This window comes from Mus musculus, chromosome 4 (genome assembly GCF_000001635.26).
Source record: "Mus musculus strain C57BL/6J chromosome 4, GRCm38.p6 C57BL/6J".
NCBI lineage: Eukaryota > Metazoa > Chordata > Mammalia > Rodentia > Muridae > Mus > Mus musculus.
The window spans coordinates 49,488,217-49,509,089 of record NC_000070.6 but is presented as its reverse complement, the minus strand read 5'-3'; the positions used below and the strand labels follow the sequence as shown (position 1 = coordinate 49,509,089).

At 41.7% G+C, this 20,873-nt stretch overlaps 1 protein-coding gene and 1 long non-coding RNA gene across 4 annotated transcripts; one reads left to right on the top strand and one right to left on the bottom strand.

The window, feature by feature from the left end:
* Positions 1–1,174: 1,174 nt before the first annotated feature.
* Positions 1,175–19,674, top strand: Baat (bile acid-Coenzyme A: amino acid N-acyltransferase). 2 transcript variants are annotated; one of them, NM_007519.3, is made up of 4 exons: positions 2,532–2,761; positions 5,919–6,435; positions 9,252–9,454; positions 18,677–19,672. In NM_007519.3, the coding sequence occupies exons 2-4, from the start codon at positions 5,970–5,972 to the stop codon at positions 19,268–19,270; spliced, it is 1,263 nt and encodes a 420-aa protein (NP_031545.2). In that variant the 5' UTR covers positions 2,532–2,761; positions 5,919–5,969; the 3' UTR covers positions 19,271–19,672. The 2 variants fall into 2 exon arrangements, with proteins under 2 accessions (XP_006537628.1, NP_031545.2); XM_006537565.4 differs by lacking the exon at positions 5,919–6,435 and having other exon boundaries at positions 1,175–2,761; positions 18,677–19,674.
* Gm32894 lies at positions 4,617–20,611 on the bottom strand. 2 transcript variants are annotated; one of them, XR_881264.1, is made up of 3 exons: positions 20,590–20,611; positions 16,881–16,977; positions 4,617–5,050 (listed from the first exon to the last, which is right to left on the bottom strand). It is a non-coding gene; the product is annotated as a predicted gene, 32894 (long non-coding RNA). The 2 variants fall into 2 exon arrangements; XR_390557.2 differs by lacking the exons at positions 16,881–16,977; positions 20,590–20,611 and adding an exon at positions 17,046–17,488.
* Positions 20,612–20,873: the final 262 nt, after the last annotated feature.

Below are 20,873 nucleotides of genomic sequence, written 5' to 3'. Positions count from 1 at the left end.
ATGTGCTATCAGTACAGATGTTACCGGGGACCTGTGCTCACTAAGATGCTTTTGAGGGACACGGAAGACTACCACAAACCACTACCCTCTCTTTCATGTGGTCCCAATCTCTAACAATGGCTCTCCCTCTTTTTAGCACTTTTCTAGAATATTGTAGACAAAAACTCCTAGTCTGGAACACTATTAAACTATACTATTTGTGTTTCATTTAAAAGATGATTTTCTTTTTAGGTTAGGATTAAGATACATTAGAATTACACTCTGAAAATACATCATGAAATGGAAACATGACTATGCAATTTGAGAATAGTTCCTATAATCAACCGTCAATAGAATAAGAATAGGTTTAAAAAAAAAAGAACTATAATCAGTTTCTCCTGCTTGGATAAACTAGTTGACAAGTGAAACCTAGGAAGAGCCTAGTGGCTGATGCTAATGCAGGAAGGAATTCTACAGCTTGCAGGGCTGTGCCTAATTATCAGGGACTCACTGGAAAAATTCTTACAGATAAGTTTGACAGAGGTAGAGATACAGATTCCATTTCTGATGGCATTCTTCATCCCTACATGATCATAACTCTTCAAATTCTGGGAGATTGTAATGAGACATACAGATTCTTATCCTCTGCACATCTCTCTAGTAGCTGATAATTCACATTTATTCATATCTGTCTGCCCCACCTCTATATGTATGTGTATGTGTGGGGGGTGGTGTAAGAACCACCCCAGCCAACCATTCATTGTATATCTTTCTATATTTATTTATTATTTATGTGAGTCTCATCTGGTCATTAGTATATGCTAGAATCCTGAAGAAGTATGTCCTAATACCAGTGAAGGAATGGATGTGCTAACAAGGCAAGGGCAAATAGGCAAAGAGCAAAGGCTTCCTTTTTCGATGTCCTTATGTAAACTTCCAGCAGCAGGTATAGCCTAGATTAAAGGTGTGTATTCGTTCCTCAAGAGCCAGGTCAAATGTGTGTGTCTTCCTGCCTCAAAGGTCTGGACTAGAACTTCAAAAGAAGGAGGAGGAGGAGGAGGAGGAGGAGGAGGAGGAGGAGGAGGAGGAGGAGAAGAAGAAGAAGAGGAGGAGGAGGAAGGGAAGGAGGAGGGGAAGGAGGAGAAGGAGGAGGAAGAGGAGGAGGAGAAGGCGGAGGAGGGGAAGGAGGAGGGAGAGGAGGAGGAGGAGGAGAAAATCTCTCTCAGGTGAGCCCTCCATTTCTCTATTGTAGCTTATTCCAAATATAATCAAGTTAACAAGAATAGCCACCACAAGTATACCTCTTGTCAACTTGGCACACAATCATATTTTCTTAGGTCATGATTAATTTCAAAATGATAACTGTAACCAGATCACAATTAGACCTAAACATAATGTAACTACCCCACACACATTCACAACACATATATTTAACCAGGTCATACTTACCTCTAACATGATATAACTGTCCTTCATACATTCCAGATGTAGTCAAGTTGACAACAAGGAAAAGCCATCATACCTCTCTTCAACAATTCCTCTATTTTTTTCTCATTTTGTTTTTATTTTATGTATGTGGGTGTTTTGCTTGCATGTACATTCATGAACCACCTATGTGCCTCATGCTTCAAAAGTCAGAAAAGAGCATCAGATTATCTGGACCTGGAGTTACGGACAGTTATGAGTCACCGTGTGAGTGCTAGGAATATTCTTCCCCATGGAAGTACTGCCAGTGTTCCTGACCACAGAGCTGTCTCTTCAGCCCCATAATGCAATCAAATATAATTATGTTGAAATTTCCCATCAGGGTATCTGTTTTCCACTCATCGGATTTATTTGCTCCCTTTTTTTCCTACTCCTGCTGTGGCAGACTTTATTCCCAAAAGATTGCAGATGGCAGTACAAATATAAACAGAATAGTGCATGCGTATACATAGCATACCCTCTTCCCTTTCCCTTATTGCTGCTATTTAACTCACTATCAAAAAATCTCTGCTTCCTTCTCCTCATTTGAATTCTAACAGGGCCATATGCCTTCTTCACAAATATAAAATGGCTAAGACTATAGATTTCAGCTGTCTTAACTTTTGCCCTTCCAGCTGTGACGTGAAAAACCCAATCTGGATCATCTAGAAAGACCACAAGGAGGCTCCCATATCCTTGGTGTCCCCAGCTCTGTTCCAGTATTGAGAACAAACATGTGCAGGAGTGAATCCCAGATGATTCTATTCCCTTGCCTTGGAGATTTCCATGTGAAATAACACACACTGTGTCACAGAGACAGCCTCTTTTTTGTTGTTGTTTTACTCTTGTTTTTCTGAGACAGTCTCCCTATGTAGCCCAGGCTGGCTTTAACTTCCCTCCTGCCTCAGTCTCCCTAGTTCTGGGTACACAGGAGCTCTCTGCCACATTCCAGCAAAGGACGTGGTTTCAGAGGACTGTTGCTGTCAAAGACCAGAGTTTGTTAGGGCCTTTCCACACTAGAAGCCCGATGCTTTCATTTTTAGATCTTTATCTCAGGCATTTATTCAAAGTCCAAGTTCCAAGGTCTTAGTCTCTTCTCTGGGTTCAGCCTACTTATATCTGGTTGAGGAGGGAAATACTAAGATATTTTCCTCAGCTCTGACCGAATAGTCTGCATTTTTAAAAACTCTTCCATTATCTACAGTGTTGTCAGAGCCTTGGTTTGAGAGTCTCTGAGAAGTCCTGGGCATCTGTGCTGACCGACAGGGCCTCCTTCTCTAGAGCACACCACGTTCCTGAGGGTTGCTGTAAAACTACTGTAAGTGATTACTACCTCTGCCTTTCCTATGCAGCTTATCCTTTAATGAATTGCTCTGACGCCTGGTAGCTCTCTTATCTATTATCTCTTAGCTCAGCGAACTCTTGATAAGTACATGAAGTTATCATTATCTACCCGCAGAAAATCTTACATCACTTGAAAAACAGTGATATAAGAATCCTATGTTTACCAGATTTTCCTCTATTTGTCATATTTCATAGATAAACCTCATAAAACTTTTATTTTGAACAGGCTATATAGAGTTTTAACTTTTCCTAAGTTCACATATGTATCTATGTAAGTGATTAAATTTTGAAAAGGGCCTTTATATTTACCCAGATAATAAATGTGTTATTGCTCTTCATTTCTTGAAGTAGTATTTACTGAAAATGTATTTTCCCCATTTCCATTCCCCCATGGGACTTTCTTTCTTTCTTTCTTTCTTTCTTTCTTTCTTTCTTTCTTTCTTTCTTTCTTTCTTTCTTTCTCTCTCTCTCTCTCTCTCTCTCTCTCTCTCTCTCTCTCTCTCTCTCTCTTTCTTTCTTTCTTTCTTTGGTTTTTCGAGACCAGGCTGCCTCTGCCTCCCAAGTGCTGGGATTAAAGGCGTGCGCCACCGCGCCTGGCTGGGATTTACTTTCTATAGCCTTCAGGTTTGATGTGTATATTTCATAGGTAAGGAATTGTGAGCATTTTGTTTTATTTACTTGTTTTTCTCTTTCTTTTGAGCACTGTGATTGAGGGGTTATTGTCTCCTGCTTTGTTTAATGTCTTTTTGGTAGGGCCAACTGTCATTTTATGTTTGTTCTTTTCCTCTGCAATGTTTACTTTTCTCTGGCTACATTAAAATTTGCTCTCTGTGTTAAGAGTTTGATTATAATAAGAGCTGGGATTTCTGCTGGGTTTGTCCCCATATTTGTTATACTTCTTGTGACTGTAGCATGGTGGTTTTCAGTGAATTGAGGGGAAATTCAGCCCTAGTATTTTTTTTAAGATTTATTTATTATTATAAATAAGTACACTGTAGCTGTCTTCAGTCATACCAGAAGTGGGCATCAGATCACATTACAGATGGTTGTGAGCCACCATGTGGTTGCTGGGATTCAAACTCAGGACCTTTAGAAGAGCAGTCAGTGCTCTTAACTGCTGAGCCACCTCTCCAGCCCCTCAGGCCCTAGTTTTTAATAAGTATTTCCCCTTTGCTTATCTCTCATATGTCTTTCTAAGGGGCCAATTATTAGAGAATATATTCAGTATATTAAGCCATAAATATTTTCCTGTGTTTCCTGTGTCTCAAGTTCTCTAATCTTTTATCTTGATTTTTCCTCTTCATAGTTTAGCTTGAGCTGTTCTTATGTCTGCTTGGTGCCTTTTATTTGCTGTCTGGTAATTCCAACGTCTGGGCTATTTCTCTTTCTATAATAATGATTCTTTTTTTCTTGGATTCTATAATTTTAAATAACTTTTATGCAACTCAATGAAAAATAAATCCTGCGTGTGTTGTATATAAACAATATCTGAAAGGGGTAGGGCAATGATATTGCTTAGTGGGTAGAAGCACTTGCTGCCTACCTAGCCTAACAAGCTGAGTTCCATGTCTGGGGGCCACAGGATTGAAGGAGAGAGTCAACTCCCATCAACTATCACAGAAACTTTCTCTCTCTCTCTCTCTCTCTCTCTCTCTCTCTCTCTCTCTCTCTCTCTCTCTCTCTCACACACACACACACACACACACACATGTACACGTATACACAAATGCACACAGACCCACATATACACACATCCATACACTCACACACACATATCCATACACATACATACCCCCCCTCACACACACACAATTAATAAACAATTAAAAGAGCTTTGAACATGCTTTGTTGAGACTTGGGGCTAATCAGTGTGACCTGAGCCAAGTGTGAGTTGGGTCTGGGACTGTGACAGACTTATTAAGGTCAGTGCATCACTAACATCACTAATTTTATTAGTGGGGAGAGTAAGTCACCTTTCTCATCAAGAGATGGGCTTCACAGCACTGGTGAGCCCCTTGTAGGTTCTTTGGCTTTAACATCCATTTACTAGCCTTTTAAACTGAGGATTTCTGACGAGAGTTCTGGATCAGGGGTCACTAGGAAATTTGCTTGGCTCAGTGATAATACTCCTGGTTCGCTCAGCATAGGAACTTCTTTCTGCTCTTCCATCTTCATCCTCTGGAGGATGCTCTAAGTGAAGGCTCGAAAGCCTCGGTGGCTTCATCTCAGATTGTGATCTGTGTCTTGGTCTTCTGGTGATGTCCTGTAGACATGAACAGGTGGAGACAAGTTCTTAGTTTCTCAGAGTTCCATCAACCCAGACAGCACCTATCTAAAGTACACCTCTTTTTCTGTTTTGTTTCTCATCTCTCTATGTGACTTCCTTTCTGCTCCTTTATCATAAGTGAATATCAGAGAAGAAGGGACATTGTCCTGCTTCCTAGAAGTAGGTCTTTTTCACCCCCTGGAACTTGATCCATTTAGATCTCTGGCATACTCAGCAAAGTAAGTTAAGATGAAACTAACACAACAGATAAATAGATACAAATCTGATGCTGCAGTTTTGGTTGTTAGGAGCAATGGTCACTCTTGTGTCAACATTTAAATGAAGACGATCAATAAATATTTCAGTAAGACTTCTGTTATGTTTTGAAGGTCTTAGCTGCTTCTAATTGTGTTTTATAACTGTATAAGTTCTAAGCCAAAGCAATGGTTATATTTCTTTTTTGTAAGGTGAAACATACAGGTGCCTGTGCAAGACAGTAGTTAGCGGTGCCACTCATTTTGAAAAGGGAAATATTCAATCAATCATCCTGTTTTCAGCTTCACATCTCAATCCTGCTTTTGCCACAGTTGTGTGTGACGCCAGATTGAGATCTCCTTACTGTCCTGACATCATCCATGCCGAGTTGGAGTGCTGTTTAAATATCTCACTTTTGTTAGTGTGCCCTCTGGCTTCTAGAAATCTGTTGAAATCTCTGAGGGGTCTTGCATTACCAAATGATCACAGAATACTTGCAACAAATCAATGGAGAGTTAAGACTGAATCCTGAGAGGTCTGACTCTAGTCCTTCCATCATTCATTAACCATATTACAACCTGATTTCATTTCTGTTTCTTTCTGTTTTGAGGTTTTGGTGAAAATATTCCTGAAGAATTGTCCAAGATTCCCTCTGCAAAAAATGGCCAAGCTGACAGCTGTTCCTCTCAGTGCTCTTGTTGATGAGCCTGTGCACATCCAGGTCACAGGCCTGGCCCCCTTTCAGGTGGTGTGCCTTCAGGCATCACTGAAAGATGAGAAGGGAAACCTGTTTAGTTCTCAGGCCTTCTACAGGGCCAGTGAAGTGGGTGAGGTAGATCTGGAGCATGACCCCTCACTTGGAGGAGACTATATGGGGGTCCACCCCATGGGCCTTTTCTGGTCCTTGAAACCTGAAAAGCTATTGGGTAGATTGATAAAAAGAGATGTGATGAATAGCCCCTACCAAATCCACATAAAAGCTTGCCATCCATACTTTCCATTACAAGACATAGTCGTCAGTCCTCCCTTGGATAGCCTGACTCTGGAAAGGTGGTATGTGGCACCTGGGGTCAAGAGGATCCAGGTAAAGGAAAGCCGCATCCGGGGAGCCCTGTTTCTGCCTCCAGGTGAGTAGAATCCCTCTGATTAGTGCCACCTCTGTTTCCTCTGTATGGGATGCCTTGTACCTCTAGAAATTCAGCTTGGACATGAGTAATACAGAGTTCTCACCATCCTGCTGAGAAGCTGGGTTAATTTTGTCTCAGAATAAGAAGTAGGTGATATTCTACTCTAATTCAAGTTTCACCCCCACATTCTGAACCTTGTCTGAGGCTAGGACTGGTTAGAGCTTGTGGGGTCCCTATATTGTGAGGTTTCTGAAAATCTGGATGTCAGTTAAGTGGCTGGCTAAATGAAGACTCCAATAAAGCTATTGTCAGAAGATGTATCATGTTGACATTCATTTTAAGCTTGTTTAGATCATTTAAATATGTTTATACTCAAAATATAGAACACTCTATTGTGCTTCAGGTCCAGGAGTTAGCACTGTTTTTTGTTTTGTTTTGGTTTATTTTTGTTTTTGATTTTTTTTTTTGTTTTTTTGTTTTTTGTTTTTTTGCTCTTGTTTTCTGTTGTTGTTGCTTAGTATGACATCCCTGTTAAAAACATATACATTAGTGCAGGCCTTCTGACTCTGGCTGATATGCTAGCACCAGGTGTGTTATTTGCTATCTCCTGGGACATTGGATATGTAGAATCTCTGGCATCAAATGATCTTCTTGGGCCCATAGGAGGGATGAGTTATATTTGGTCACAAAAGTTAAATTAGACATCAAACATTTCAGGTCCTTTACTGTTCCCTTCTTTTCCACCCATCAGAAGATGCAAACTCATCTTTATTACTGTACTTAATAGTAGTTTCCAATGTGAGATACATTGTTGTGGGTCTCCCTTTCCTTTGGGACCCCCTGCTTAGCAACTTTACTTAGGGTGATTGAAGGCTTATAAAGTTTTCTGGAACTTAGGGCAGGGAAAACCAAGATGGGCAAAAGTCATTGGTTGGGGGCTTAGTGCACATGAAATGCCTCATTAGCATGGGGAAGTGATTCAGGAATCTCAGGCTCTGGCTGGACAGGTTTTGTCAGGAGAAAGGGAATTGATCATATAAACTAATTAGGGTTACCTGACTTCTCCGGATAAGGTCAGAGAAGGAGAAAACCTGCTAATAAGGGAGTCTCCCATTTTGCTCCAAGCTCAGAGGGTATACAATCATTGTGGACTTTGACCCTTACTAGCAGTGTTTTTACACATATTATGCCATCCCATTTCTTTTCTCAAGCTAAAGGACACATAGCCTGTTAAAAACTCCTCAGTGTCTCTTCATGTGAAGCCCATCTTTAAATGGACATAGTTCATCTTCCTTCCCTAGAATCAAGTTTTCAAGAAAGAAACATATAATTGTAGTGGGTGGGCTCTGGTTTAATTTAGAAATATCTGCCTGCACAGAGTGAGTATGGACTGATGCTTGGACAGTCCTCTCTTTCACTGGGCTCTTACAGCAGGGAGAGAGAGAGAGAGAGAGAGAGAGAGAGAGAGAGAGACAGAGAGAGAGAGAGAGAGAGAGCTCTTCATTCATATCTGTTCACATGGAGATTTTATCAGTTGCTTTCTGAGTCGTTACCACAGTATAACAGAGAAGGATATTTGGCCTTCCCCCCACAACCCCTGGTTCCTGCCATTAGCCTTGAGACATAGGCACTTAAGGCAAGTGCTCCAAGACTGAGCTTCTGAGCTGTATCTCTTACAAGATATTTTAGATAGTGTAATCATTAAGATATCTTTGAGCCATGAACTTCAATTATGTAGAGAGAACCTTTGTCTAACTAGGCCCTGTGAGGATGTGCTCTCAGGGACATGAAGATCTCCAGCTAGGCTCCCTTCTTAAAGGTTCCATGTCCCCTACCTGCCCTTTGAAGGTAGCCTTTGAAAGTTGGCCTTTGAAGGTATCAATCTATAGCACTTCTCATAGAAAAGCACATGTAAACAGAGATAGCATATTTAGTGTCAAATGTTGTGACCTTCTAGATTTCCTAAATCTCATTTGTGTACCTTTTATTGATTAAGGAGTCCTGGCACAATTTGTATGGTATTTCTTACTCAAAGCCTGTGGAAATTAATCCTAATCTGGGTCTCAAAGAGTAAATATGTCACTAAATGTGGCTTCTAATAAAATCCATAGAAGTTATGTTCTACTACGTATTGACCAGTCTTCACTTAGCTTTAGACATGAGCTAACTATTTGATGCTCCATTTGAGAATTTGTGCTTTAATTGCAAGATTCAGTTCTTCTTCTTGGCTTCCTATTCTCATTGGTGTTACCTGTAACTTTTTGATACCCTGCCTATGCTCTGGGAATGGGCCATGCTACCAGCCCCCTCCCAGCATTCCTTGAATCCATGGATAAAAGACACACACACACACACACACACACACACACACACACACACAGTTGTTCATTTTCAACTTGACATCTTGGCATAAAAGCTGGGTGCTAATGGAAAGCATGCTCTTATCATTACTCTTAGCTCCACACCTCCCACCGGCCCTAACTTTAGTTTGTCAATAATCTTGTCCCTGCTAAACATCTCTGACCAACCTTGTATAGGAGCTCACCTATCCTCCTGAGACCTCACATGGTTCCTGGTTCTTCTCTCTCCAAAGCATGGTGACCTCCCTTCCCTTCCCTTGCCTTGCATCTGTGTACTTTCTTCTCCAGGGACACGGAAGTCCTATCTGTACCTTCTACCCAGCAATTAGCCCATGGCTTTCTTTTCTGAGAGATCAAGAGCCAATTGGGGAACAGGGCCTTAGCATCAGAACCACCCCTATAGTTGGCTTCCTGCTTCTTTTTTTATGTGTTTTGTTTTGTGTTGCTTTTTTCCAGGAGAAGGTCCTTTTCCAGGGGTCATTGACTTGTTTGGAGGTGCTGGTGGATTGATGGAGTTCCGGGCCAGTCTTCTGGCAAGTCGTGGCTTTGCCACCTTAGCTCTGGCTTACTGGAACTATGATGACCTGCCTTCTCGACTGGAGAAGGTAGATCTAGAATATTTTGAAGAAGGTGTAGAGTTTCTCCTGAGACATCCTAAGGTAATTTTAGGTTCATTAGTATGTGTATTAGTCAGCGTTCTCTAGAGTCACAGAACTTATGGATAGTCTCTATATAGTAAATGAATTTATTAATGACTTACAGTTTGCAGCCCAATTCCCAACAATGGTTCAGTAGTAGCTGTGAATGGAAGTCCAAAGATTTAGTAGTTACTCAGTCTCACACATCAAGCAGGCGCAGGAGCAAGAGCAAGACTCCCTTCTTCCAATGTCCTTATATTGTCTCCAGCAGAAGGTGTAGCCCAGATTAAAGGTGTGTTCCACCACACCTTTAATCTGGGATGACCTTGAACTCAGAGATTTAGTCTTCTGGAATCCATAGCCACTCTGCCTCAAGATCTCCATACCAAGTTCCAGATCAGAAACTTCTTTCTTCAAGCCTCCAGATAAGAGTCACTGGTGAGCCTTCCAATTCTGTATTGTAGTCCATTCCAAATATAGTCAAGTTGACAACCAGGAATAGCCACTATTATCCACCCCTTGTCAACTTGACACAAATAATATCTCATGTTCACATGAAACAATAACAAGGTTGTGAATACGCCTAACATGATATAACTATCCCTCATACAATCGCAAACACATTTGTGAATTTACAATGGGGCAATGTCCCTTGGGAACATCCTTTTAGTGTCTCAACTTAAATACAAATTGATGTTAAAGAAATTGGAAGAAAGACAAATATATTCGTTAGCAAAATAAGACAGGGACATTCATATTACTTTACAATCCTTGTTTCTGCAACGGGTTATGTGGCCTTAATTGGTATTTATAACTACCTTCCTCTACCACCCATTCTGTATTTCCTTCACCTTCAGCCAGCACCTCAGCAGGTCTTGGCTCTTTTCCTGGAGGATGGACCCATACCATCATTCCTGATGGGTCTGTGTCCTTTGGATTAGGCTGTTGTAGTTTCCCATTGACTTTAATCACAGGACATGGTAGTACTAAGAGACGCCCTAAGGGATCTCCTACATTCCAGACATAATCTTGCTTACCTCCATTGTGAAAAGGTAATCCAATTTCCCCATGGTAATCTGGATCTATCACCCCTCCTAACACTGTTATTTCTTTTTTAGCCTGTTGGTTTAAGGGCATTAGAAGCCCAAATGACCAGGGGGAAGTCTGAGCTTGCAGTTCATTGGGATATTTGTTGTAGCTCCTGGTAGGAGCACTCCCTCCTCTGGAGCCAAAACCTCTAGGCCTGCAGAGCCTAGAGTTATGGGTACAAGAAGCAAAAGTTTTCCTAGAGGGTCACTAGGAGTGATAGTGAGTGGAACTTTTCCACCCCTTGATTCCTGGACCCATGGATCCTGGTTATGGGGGAAACTGTACCATATATCGAATACTGATTCGAGGCATATACTGCCTTCTGAAGAACTCTGCCCCAGCCTTCCATGCTATTACCACCTAATTGGTGCTGCAACTGCATCTTCAAAAGGCTATTCCATCTTTCTAGCAGACCAGCTGCTTCAGGTTGATGGGGAACATAGTAAGACCAGTGAATTCCATGATCGTGGGCCCACTGTCATACTTCTCTGGCTGTGAAATGAGTTCCTTGGTCAGAAGCAATACTGTGTGGAATACCATGACAATAGATAAGGCATTCTGTCAGTCTGTGGATGGTGGTTTTAGCAGAGGCATTATGTGTAGGAAAGGCAAATCCATAACCAGTATAAGTATCTACTCCAGTAAGAACAAAACGCTGTCCTTTCCACAAAGGAAGTGGTGCAATATAGTCAACCTGCCACCAGGTTGCTGGCTGGTCACCTCGAGGAATGGTGCCATATCTGAGTCTCAGTGTTGGTTTCTGCTGTTGGCAGATCTGGCATTCAGCAGCAACTGTAGCCAGGTCAGCCTTGGTGAGTGGAAGTCCATGTTGCTGAGCCCAAGCATAACCTCCATCTCGACCATCATGGCCACTTTGTTCATGTGCCCATTGAGCAATGACAGGGATGGCTGGGGAGAGAGGCTGACTGTCCACAGAACGGGTCATCTTATCCACTTGATTATTGAACTCCGCCTTGGCTGAAGTCACCTTTTGGTGAGCATTTACATGGGACACAAATATCTTAACATCCTTTGCCCATTTGGAAAGATCTATCCACATACTTCTTCCCCAGATGTCTTTCTCACCAATTTTCCAATTGTGATCTTTCCAAGTCCCTGACCATCCAGCCAATCCATTGGCTACAGCCCATGAGTCAATGAATAATCATACATCTGGCCATTTCTTCTTGCAAACAAACTGTAATACCATGTGTGCTGCCCGAAGTTCTGCCCACTATGAAGATTTCCCTTCACCTGTGTTTTTCAGGGTTGTCCCAAAAAGGGGTTGTAATGCTGCAGCTGTCCACTTCTGGGTGGTGCCTGCATAATGTGCAGAGCCATCAGTAAACCAGGCCCTAATCTTCTCCTCTTCGGTCAGTCGATCATAGGGAACACCCCATGAGGCTATAGGCACATGCTTGGCAGCAGATGGCATTGTAACAGGAGTAAAAACCATAGGCATTTGAACAACTTCTTCATGTAACTTGCTTGTGCCTTCAGGACCTGCTCTGGCCCAATCACATATATACCACTTCCATTTGATAATAGACTGCTGCTGTGCACGTCCCACTTTATGACTTGCAGGGTCTAATAGTACCCAGCTCATGATGGGTAGTTCAGGTCTCATAGTAACTTGGTGTCCTATTGTCAAACGTTCAGTTTCCACTAAGGCCTAATAGCAGGCCAAGAGCTGTTTTTCAAAGGGAGAATAGTTGTCTGCAGATGATGGTAGAGCTTTGCTCCAAAATCCCAAAGGCCTTTTCTGTGATTCACCTACAGGGGCCTGCCAGAGGCTCCAAACAGCATCTCTATCAGCCACAGACACCTCAAGTACCATCGTGTCTGCTAGGTCATATGGTCCAAGTGGTAGAGCAGCCTGCACAGCAGCCTGGACCTGTTGAAGGGCCTTCTCCTGTTCCAGGCCCCACACAAAGCTAGCAGCTTTCTTAGTAACTTGGTAAATTCTTGCGTGTGTTCGCAACCGGCCAGGAAAGACGCAACAAGCCAGAATCTTCTGCGGCAAAGCTTTATTGCTTACTCAGGAGCAAGAGAGGAAGAGTGTGGCAGAGAGAGGCAGAGAGGAAGAGAGAGAGAGGCAGAGAGAGGGGCAGAGAGGGAGAGAGGCAGAGAGCAGAGGAGGAGAGCAGAGGAAAAGACGAAGAGAAAGAGACGAAGAGAGGGAGTGCCAGAACCCCGTCCCTTTTAAGGAGAATTATCCTCTGCCTAGGATGTGTCACTCCCTGATTGGCTGCAGCCCATCGGCCCAGTTGTCATCACGAGAAAGGCAAAGCACATGGCGGGAAAACTGCCCCTGCACATGTGCAGATTATTTACTACTTAGAACACAGCTGTCAGCGCCATCTTGTAATGGCAAATGTGAGTGCGGCTCCCCACAGTAAATAGGCCTAAGTAACACACCCAAGTGAGGGATGTGCTGTCTCCAGAATCCAAATAGACCCACTAAATGTTGTGCTTCTTTCTTGGTTGTAGGAGGGGCCAGGTGCAATAACTTATCTTTCACCTTAGAAGGAATATCTCTACATGCCCCACACCACTGGACTCCTAAGAATTTCACTGAGGTAGATGGTCCTTGAATTTTGGTTGGATTTATTTCCCATCCTCTGATATGCATATGTGTTACCAATGAGTCCAAAGTGATTGTTACTTCCTGCTCACTTGGTCCAATCAGCATAATGTCATCAATATAGTGCACCAATGTGATATTTTGTGGAAGAGCCAAACGATCAAGATCCCTTCTAACTAAATTATGGCACAGGGCAGGAGAGTTAATATATCTTTGAGGCAAAACTGTGAAGGTATACTGTTGGCCTTGCCAACTGAAAGCAAATTGCTTCTGGTGGTCCTTATGGACAGGTACTGAGAAGAAGGCATTTGCCAGATCAATAGCTGCATACTAGGTGCTAGGAAATGTGTTAATTTGCTCAAGTAATGAAACTACATCTGGTACAGCAGCTGCAATTGGAGTTACTACCTGATTTAGTTTTCGATAATCAACTGTCATTCTCCATGATCCATCTGTTTTCTGCACTGGCCAGATAGGAGAGTTAAAGGGAGATGTATTGGGAACTACCACCCCTGCATCTTTCAAGTCCTTGATAGTGGCAGTAATTTTTGCAATGCCTCCAGGAATACTATACTGTTTTTGATTCACTATTTTCTTTGGCAGAGGCAACTCTGAAGGCTTCCATTTAGCCTTTCCAACCATACTAGCCCTCACTCTACAGTTCAGGAAACCAATATGAGAATTCTGCCAATTTCTGAGTATATCTATCCCAATTATACATTCTGAAACTGGGGAAATGACCGCAGGATGTGTTTGGGGACCTACTGGACCTACTGTGAGTCGGACATCAGTCAAAACTCCATTAATCACCTGCCCTCCATAAGCCCCTACTTAACTGGAGGGCCGCAATGTTTCTTGGGATCTCCTGGGATCAGTGTCAACTCAGAACCAGTATCCAGCAGACCCTGAAAAGTCTGATTATTTCCTTTTCCCCAGTGTACAGTTACCCTTGTAAAAGGCTGTAGGTCCCTCTGGGGAAGAACTGGAGAAAGGGTAACAGCAAAACCTTTGGGTGTCTTATCAAGATCCTTCCTCAGCGGAACCTGGCCACCCCTTCATTCAAGGGGTTCCGGATCTGCAAACTGGCTCAAATCTGGAAATTGATTCACTGGCCAAGATTGCCGTTCACCACGAGCTAATGTGAGAAATTTTCTGCTTATACAGATCAAACAAATATGCAGTAGGCTTCCTATGTATTTTGTTCCTGGAAACACCATGATTGATTAGCCAATACCAAAGGTCCAAACGAGTCATGCCACTATAAATTTCACCTCTCCTGTGCTGACCATTACTGGGTATGTTATTATAAACATTGTTTCATCTACGCTGTCCATTATAATAACTAGGATCACCCTGTCTCTGGCGATTCAATGCTGTCACCTGGCCCTTGTTACCTCGGAATCCAATTAAACCCATTGAATTTAATTCATCTAATTGAGCAGCAGCATCTCCAATGCTAAGGTCTGGCACAGGAAAAGGGAAAGAACAAAACCCTTCAAATGTGCTGGTGCCCCTCTCACCAGTTTGTCTTATAGAGCTGATAAAGGGCATATCTTCTGGACCTTCCCATTGTTGAAGATTAGGTTTTACACAACATATCCACTCTAGCATTGCAATTTCCCTAAGTCTTAAAATCCCTTCATCAACACTAAGCCACGGAATATTAGGCATCTCCAAGTCATTTCCAGTAGGCCATCTTTTGATAAACACTTCAGCCAACCATTCAAACAAACTTTTGACACCTTTTTTTAACGATGCGAGCTTCCGTATTAAACCTAGAATCTCCACTCAGAGGGCCCATGTCAGTAAACTCAGCCTGCTCTAGTTTTATGTTCCTACCACCCTATCCCACACCCTTAAAATCTATTCCCACACATATTCGCCAGGTTTCTGCTTGAATGAATTAGCAAACTCATTAAGCTCCTTAGTAGTGTAGCGAATTTCCTCATGGACTACACTTTCTATCTCCCCTCTAGGAGCCTGTTTTGTTTTGAGTCTGGTTACAGGTCTAGAAGAAACTATTGGTGGACCTTGAGAAACATCAGTATTGTCTTGTCTGGCATTTTCTTCCGTGAAAGTCAATGCTGGTTTATCAGACTCTGCAGAATTAATTTCCTCATGTTGGGAAGGCATATTTCAAGGGGTGGGGCTGAGGGTACTACTTCCTCAGGTGGGGCAAACCCTTGAGAATCTGAAGATTCAAAATTCTCAGCTTCAACATGGTCTTCCCACACATCCCCGTCCCAAGTTATAAGATCTCATTCTTTGCCAATTAGTGCCCTTACTTTAACTGTCGACACACTCTGAGGCTGAGACTTGAATTTTCGCTGTAGTTCAGCCAACGTTACAATGAGGGTTTCAGATTGATTTTCTGCAACTTGAGCTCTATGGCTGCAGGAAAGAAGATTCTCTTCAAGGACACACTTAGCAACTTTTAGATCGTTTACTTGTGTCTGGAGCTTTTCGATTTTATCACACAACTCTTTCCTTTCATTCATCATTTTTTCCACAGATACTAAGAGCAGCCAGCCAGTAAAATCATTTTTTGATTTTTCCCCCATCTTGTAGAAAGCTTTGTACAGTGAATCACCTAATTCATCAAGAAAATCAAGGGCATTAGCTTCTTTAAGTTTGAAATATAGTTTCAACCATGGGTCTTCAAAATTCTCTGAGCTCCCAGAAGGGGGAGAATCTGGAGAGGTTTCAGTAGTTGAAAGTGCTGGTGGACCAACAAACCAATCCCAGTATTTTAAAAGATTCATCCTTGTACTTCTCTTCCTCTAGAACCACTCCCGGTACCAACTTCTGTATTAGTCAGGGTTCTCTAGAGTCACAGAACTTATGGATAGTCTCTAGATAGTAAAGGAATTTATTGATGACTTACAGTCTGCAGCCCAATTCCCAACAATGGTTCAGTAGTAGCTGTGAATGGAAGTCCAAAGATTTAGCAGTTACTCAGTCTCACACAGCAAGCAGGCGAAGGACAAGAGCAAGACTCCCTTCTTCCAATGTCCTTATACTGTCTCCAGCAGAAGGTGTAGGCCAGATTAAAGGTGTGAACACACCTTTAATCTGGGATGACCTTGAACTCAGAGATTTAGTCTTCTGGAATCCATAGCCACTCTGCCTCGAGATCTCCATACCAAGATCCAGATCAGAAACTTCTATCTCCAAGCCTCCAGATTCCGGATTGTAGTCCATTCCAAATATAGTCAAGTTGACAACCAGGAATAGCCACTACAGTATGATTTTTTTGTTCCACTTTTATATTAACTTCAATTCTTTGCAACATTCGTTAACTTTGAAGTGTGAATCCACCAAGGCTGTACTTTTGCTACAAAGAACAGTAGTCTTTTGTTCTTTCTGGTTTAGATGTTCCATTTGTAACTATTTGTAACTAGTGACTGGGGACTCTCCACAACACACACAGAGGGCATATATGTGTGTGTGTGTGTGTGTGTGTGTATACATACACATATATATACACCACACAAATATATGTATATATATTTATGTGTATATATATATATATGTGTGTGTGTAATACATGCGTACACATATAATAGAGTTGTTTATGTACAGGTTCTGTATGGGGTAACGTCTTATCTCTCGTGTGTGTGTGTGTGTGTGTGTGTGTGTGTGTGTGTGTGTGTGTGTGTGTGTGTGTGTGTGTGCACATGCTTGTAGAGATAGAGATCAACTTTGGGTGTTGTTCTTTAGGAGCCATTCACCTTGTATTTGAAACAGGGTCTCTCTTTGGGGCCTGTGAATTACCTATCAGGATAAACTGGGTGGACAGTGAGCTCCAAGAGTGTTCTTGTTTCCATCTCCACAAGGCTGAGATTACAAGCAAGTTAGCATGCTTGACTTTCTTTAAGAAAAAAAAAAAGGTTATGGAAATACAATGTATATTCTCATACTTGCATGGCAAAAACTTACCTGACTGAGCTCTCTCCACAGTCCCAGCAGTTGCATGTATTTACATCTATAAACAAAGAACTTGTGAACCTGTTTCCCAGAACCACTGTAAACAAACAATTTGTGAACATGTTTCCCAGAACTAGAGTCTGAGCCATCTATCTCCATAGGAAAAAAAAAAAAAACAATCTGAACCAAAACACAACAAAAAACAACTTATGTTAGCATTTAGTCCACCATCAGCCACTTTTCTGGGAAGTTGCTAATCAAGAAGAATACATTGATATTTCTGTAATTCGCTGCCCCTAACCTTTAGTGCACAAAGCAGCTTTGTTTCAGGCATTAATTCAACATATCATTGTCTTAAGATGGAAAGAATGGTCAAGAATGCAGATTTTTTTGTTGTTGTTGTTGCTGGGTTTTTTGTTTTGTTTTGTTTTGTTTTGTTTTGTTTTGTTTTGTTTTGTTTTGTTTTTTGAGACAGGGTTTCTCTGTATAGCCCTGGCTGTCCTGGAACTCACTCTGTAGACCAGGCTGGCCTCCAAATCAGAAATCTGCCTACCTCTGCCTCCCAAGTGCTGGGATTAAAGGCGTGCACCACCACGCCCAGCCCAAGAATGCAGAGTTTGATTGCTTGATTTTGTGTAATTTTGCAGAAAAAGAGAAGAAATCAATAAGTAGAATAGATTGGCCTCATACTAGACACTAAAAAGATACCTAAGAAAAGACATTAGCCTCCAAGTCATCAAAAAGCATCCCCGGAAAATGGATGTATTGCTTTACTACAACAAATCAGTCATATTGGCCTTAAAATTGTGGACAAATGTCTTTCATGGGTGACTGGCACACCTTCCTCACTTAACATATTACTCTTTATTACCTCCCATTTTTAACGTGTGAAGAATCAATTTACAGCCATTTCTTCTGAGAATCTTTGATCCAGATGATTTGTCTATATGCATTGTTATAGTACATGTGATACTCTTATTATCTAGGTGTCTCACCATGGCCCTCATCTCCAGGCTTCTCATCTGATGACCTGATATTGTTGCTTTGCTGGGCATGTTTGATGAATGACAATAAAAAAAAGTGTGTTGAAATACTCCTTTTCGAAATTTCCTTATGAGATAGAAACTTTCTATTCAAGTTCCATGCATTGTCCAACTCCCCTCCCATCTCACCTCTCTGTGTAGGAAACCCATTCCTCTGTAATGAAGTTTACCCACCACCTGTTCCCTGACTCATGTTATTCACAGTAACACATACACTCTCTGTTTATTTTCCTGACTACATTGAATTTTGCTGGTTTTGTTCATTTGCTCTGTGGTGACTGAACCTAGGGCCTATCCTATGATAGTGAAGAGCTTCACCACAGTTCTGTATTTCTAGTCCTGGCATGATATTTCTTGAAGGCATTTTAACCACAGAGCCAACAATAATGCTGAATCCAACATATTTACAGTAAAGCCTGGTTAGATAAATATCCTGCATTCCACAACTCTAGCTACTTTATATATAAGCACCTGAGTGGCTTCTGTAAGTGTTTTTGTAGTTGTTGTTGTTTGTTTGTTTTATTAACTTGCTATTTTTTTAAATCTGAGATTGTGGATTTCCTAATGAAAGAATAAAATCTCATTTTCATTTTTTTTCAGGTCCTCGGCCCAGGTGTTGGCATCCTTTCTGTATGCATTGGAGCAGAGATTGGACTTTCTATGGCTATTAACCTAAAACAAATAAGAGCCACTGTACTTATCAATGGGCCTAATTTTGTTTCTCAAAGTCCACATGTATATCATGGTCAGGTCTACCCACCTGTACCCAGTAATGAAGAGTTTGTAGTCACCAATGCCTTGGGACTTGTAGAATTCTATCGAACCTTTCAGGAAACTGCAGATAAGGACAGCAAATATTGTTTTCCCATTGAAAAAGCTCATGGACATTTCCTTTTTGTGGTTGGAGAAGATGATAAAAATCTCAACAGCAAAGTGCATGCTAATCAAGCCATAGCACAGCTGATGAAAAATGGAAAGAAGAATTGGACTCTGCTGTCTTACCCTGGGGCAGGTCACCTGATTGAGCCTCCCTATACCCCACTGTGCCAAGCCTCAAGGATGCCCATTTTGATCCCAAGCCTCAGCTGGGGAGGAGAGGTTATCCCCCATGCAGCTGCACAGGAGCATTCTTGGAAGGAGATACAGAAATTTCTCAAGCAGCATCTCCTTCCAGATTTGAGCAGTCAGCTCTGAGTGGACTTGATTATATTCCTGGAAAGTGGAGCTGGGCATCTCCTGGCCAGCACCACTCCTCACTTCCATAGAGGAATGTCTTTGATCTCTTATCTGGCAAGGAAGGAGAGTACCACAAGAAAATACAGGAGGATGGAGAGTGATAACGTCTTGAATTTGGAAGGGGAAACATGTTTTCCATGGAATGAAATGTCATGCAGTGAGAGCCCTATATCTACATGAATAAAATCGTAGGCCTTTCCTAAAATGTTCAACATCATAGCAACTTTCTGTTATGATAATTATCAGGGAAATTATCAGTGATAAACCACAGAATACTTTTGTTTATAAAAGAAACATGAAAATAATTATATATTATCACTTATTAATTTCTTGAAACTCACATTAAATATACTTAGATCATTCTTGCTGTCATTGAATATCTAGAGACACATATTTTAGGGCATTGTGAATGGATGGATGTATGCAGGAGCATTGAACCAATTTACAAACAACAGTTTACAAAATGTTAATACAATCACTTTTGCCTCTAAGTATCTGCAGCATGGGGAGCACCCTGAAATGTGCCAGGGTGCAGCTAAGAGAAGCACACATGGTGGAGAGGACTGTGGCCCTCCACATTAGCGGTGAGCAGCCTTGCTTGTTTCATTTCTGTAAAGTACTATCCTGTGAATAATCCCTTTATGCAGCTCCTGTCTGTGTGACACACTCTGCTCTGATAATAGGGAAGTATGAAGATGACATCTGCATTCCCATCAAACTTTAATCATGCTCACTGAAATCAGCATTTAGTAATTTTGTTTTGGGGCTGGAGAGATGGCTCAGCTGTTAAAGTCCAGGCTGTTAAACCAAAACTATAAGAGTAATTTTGTTTTGAAAACAGTAATTTTCTTTAAAAAATTTTCAGCATTTACAAATATAAACCATTGTTAATACATGGTGTCTTAGTTAGGGTTTTACTGCTGTGAACAGACACCATGACCAAGGCAAGTCTTTTTTTTTTTTTTTAACTTCTTTTCTGTATGTCTTTTATCTTTTGTTTCAAATATATTTTCTTAGCATAGGTTTATAATCTTTTCATTTCCTTTTCTTTTTTTTTCCATTTTTTATTAGGTATTTAGCTCATTTACATTTCCAATGCTATACCAAAAGTCCCCCATACCCACCCACCCCCATTCCCCTACCCACCCACTCCCCCTTTTTGGCCCTGGCGTTCCCCTGTACTGGAGCATATAAAGTTTGCGTGTCCAATGGGCCTCTCTTTCCAGTGATGGCCGACTAATCTTATAAAAAACAACATTTAATTGGGGCTGGCTTACAGGTTCAGAGTTTTGGTCCATTATCATCAAGGTGGGAGCATGACAGCATCCAGGCAGGCATGGCACAGGAGGAGCTGAGAGTTCTATGTCTTCATCCAAAGGCTGCTAGTGGAAGACTGACTTCCAGGCAACTAGGGTGAGGATCTTATACCCACACCCACAGTGACACACCCATTCCAACCAGGTCACACCTATTCCAACAAGGCCACACCTTCAGATGGTGCCACTCTCTGGTTCAAGGATATACAAACCATTACACATGGGCATTACACAAAAGCAGCTGC

What these genes read in the sequence shown, in the direction of transcription:
- Baat (NM_007519.3), top strand. Translation starts at nt 5,970, where the DNA reads ATGGCCAAGCTGACAGCTGTTCCTCTCAGTGCTCTTGTTGATGAGCCT. An exon ending in AGCCCTGTTTCTGCCTCCAG is followed by an intron (nt 6,436 to 9,251) that starts GTGAGTAGAATC and finishes GCTTTTTTCCAG; the next exon opens with GAGAAGGTCCTTTTCCAGGG. An exon ending in TTCTCCTGAGACATCCTAAG is followed by an intron (nt 9,455 to 18,676) that starts GTAATTTTAGGT and finishes ATTTTTTTTCAG; the next exon opens with GTCCTCGGCCCAGGTGTTGG.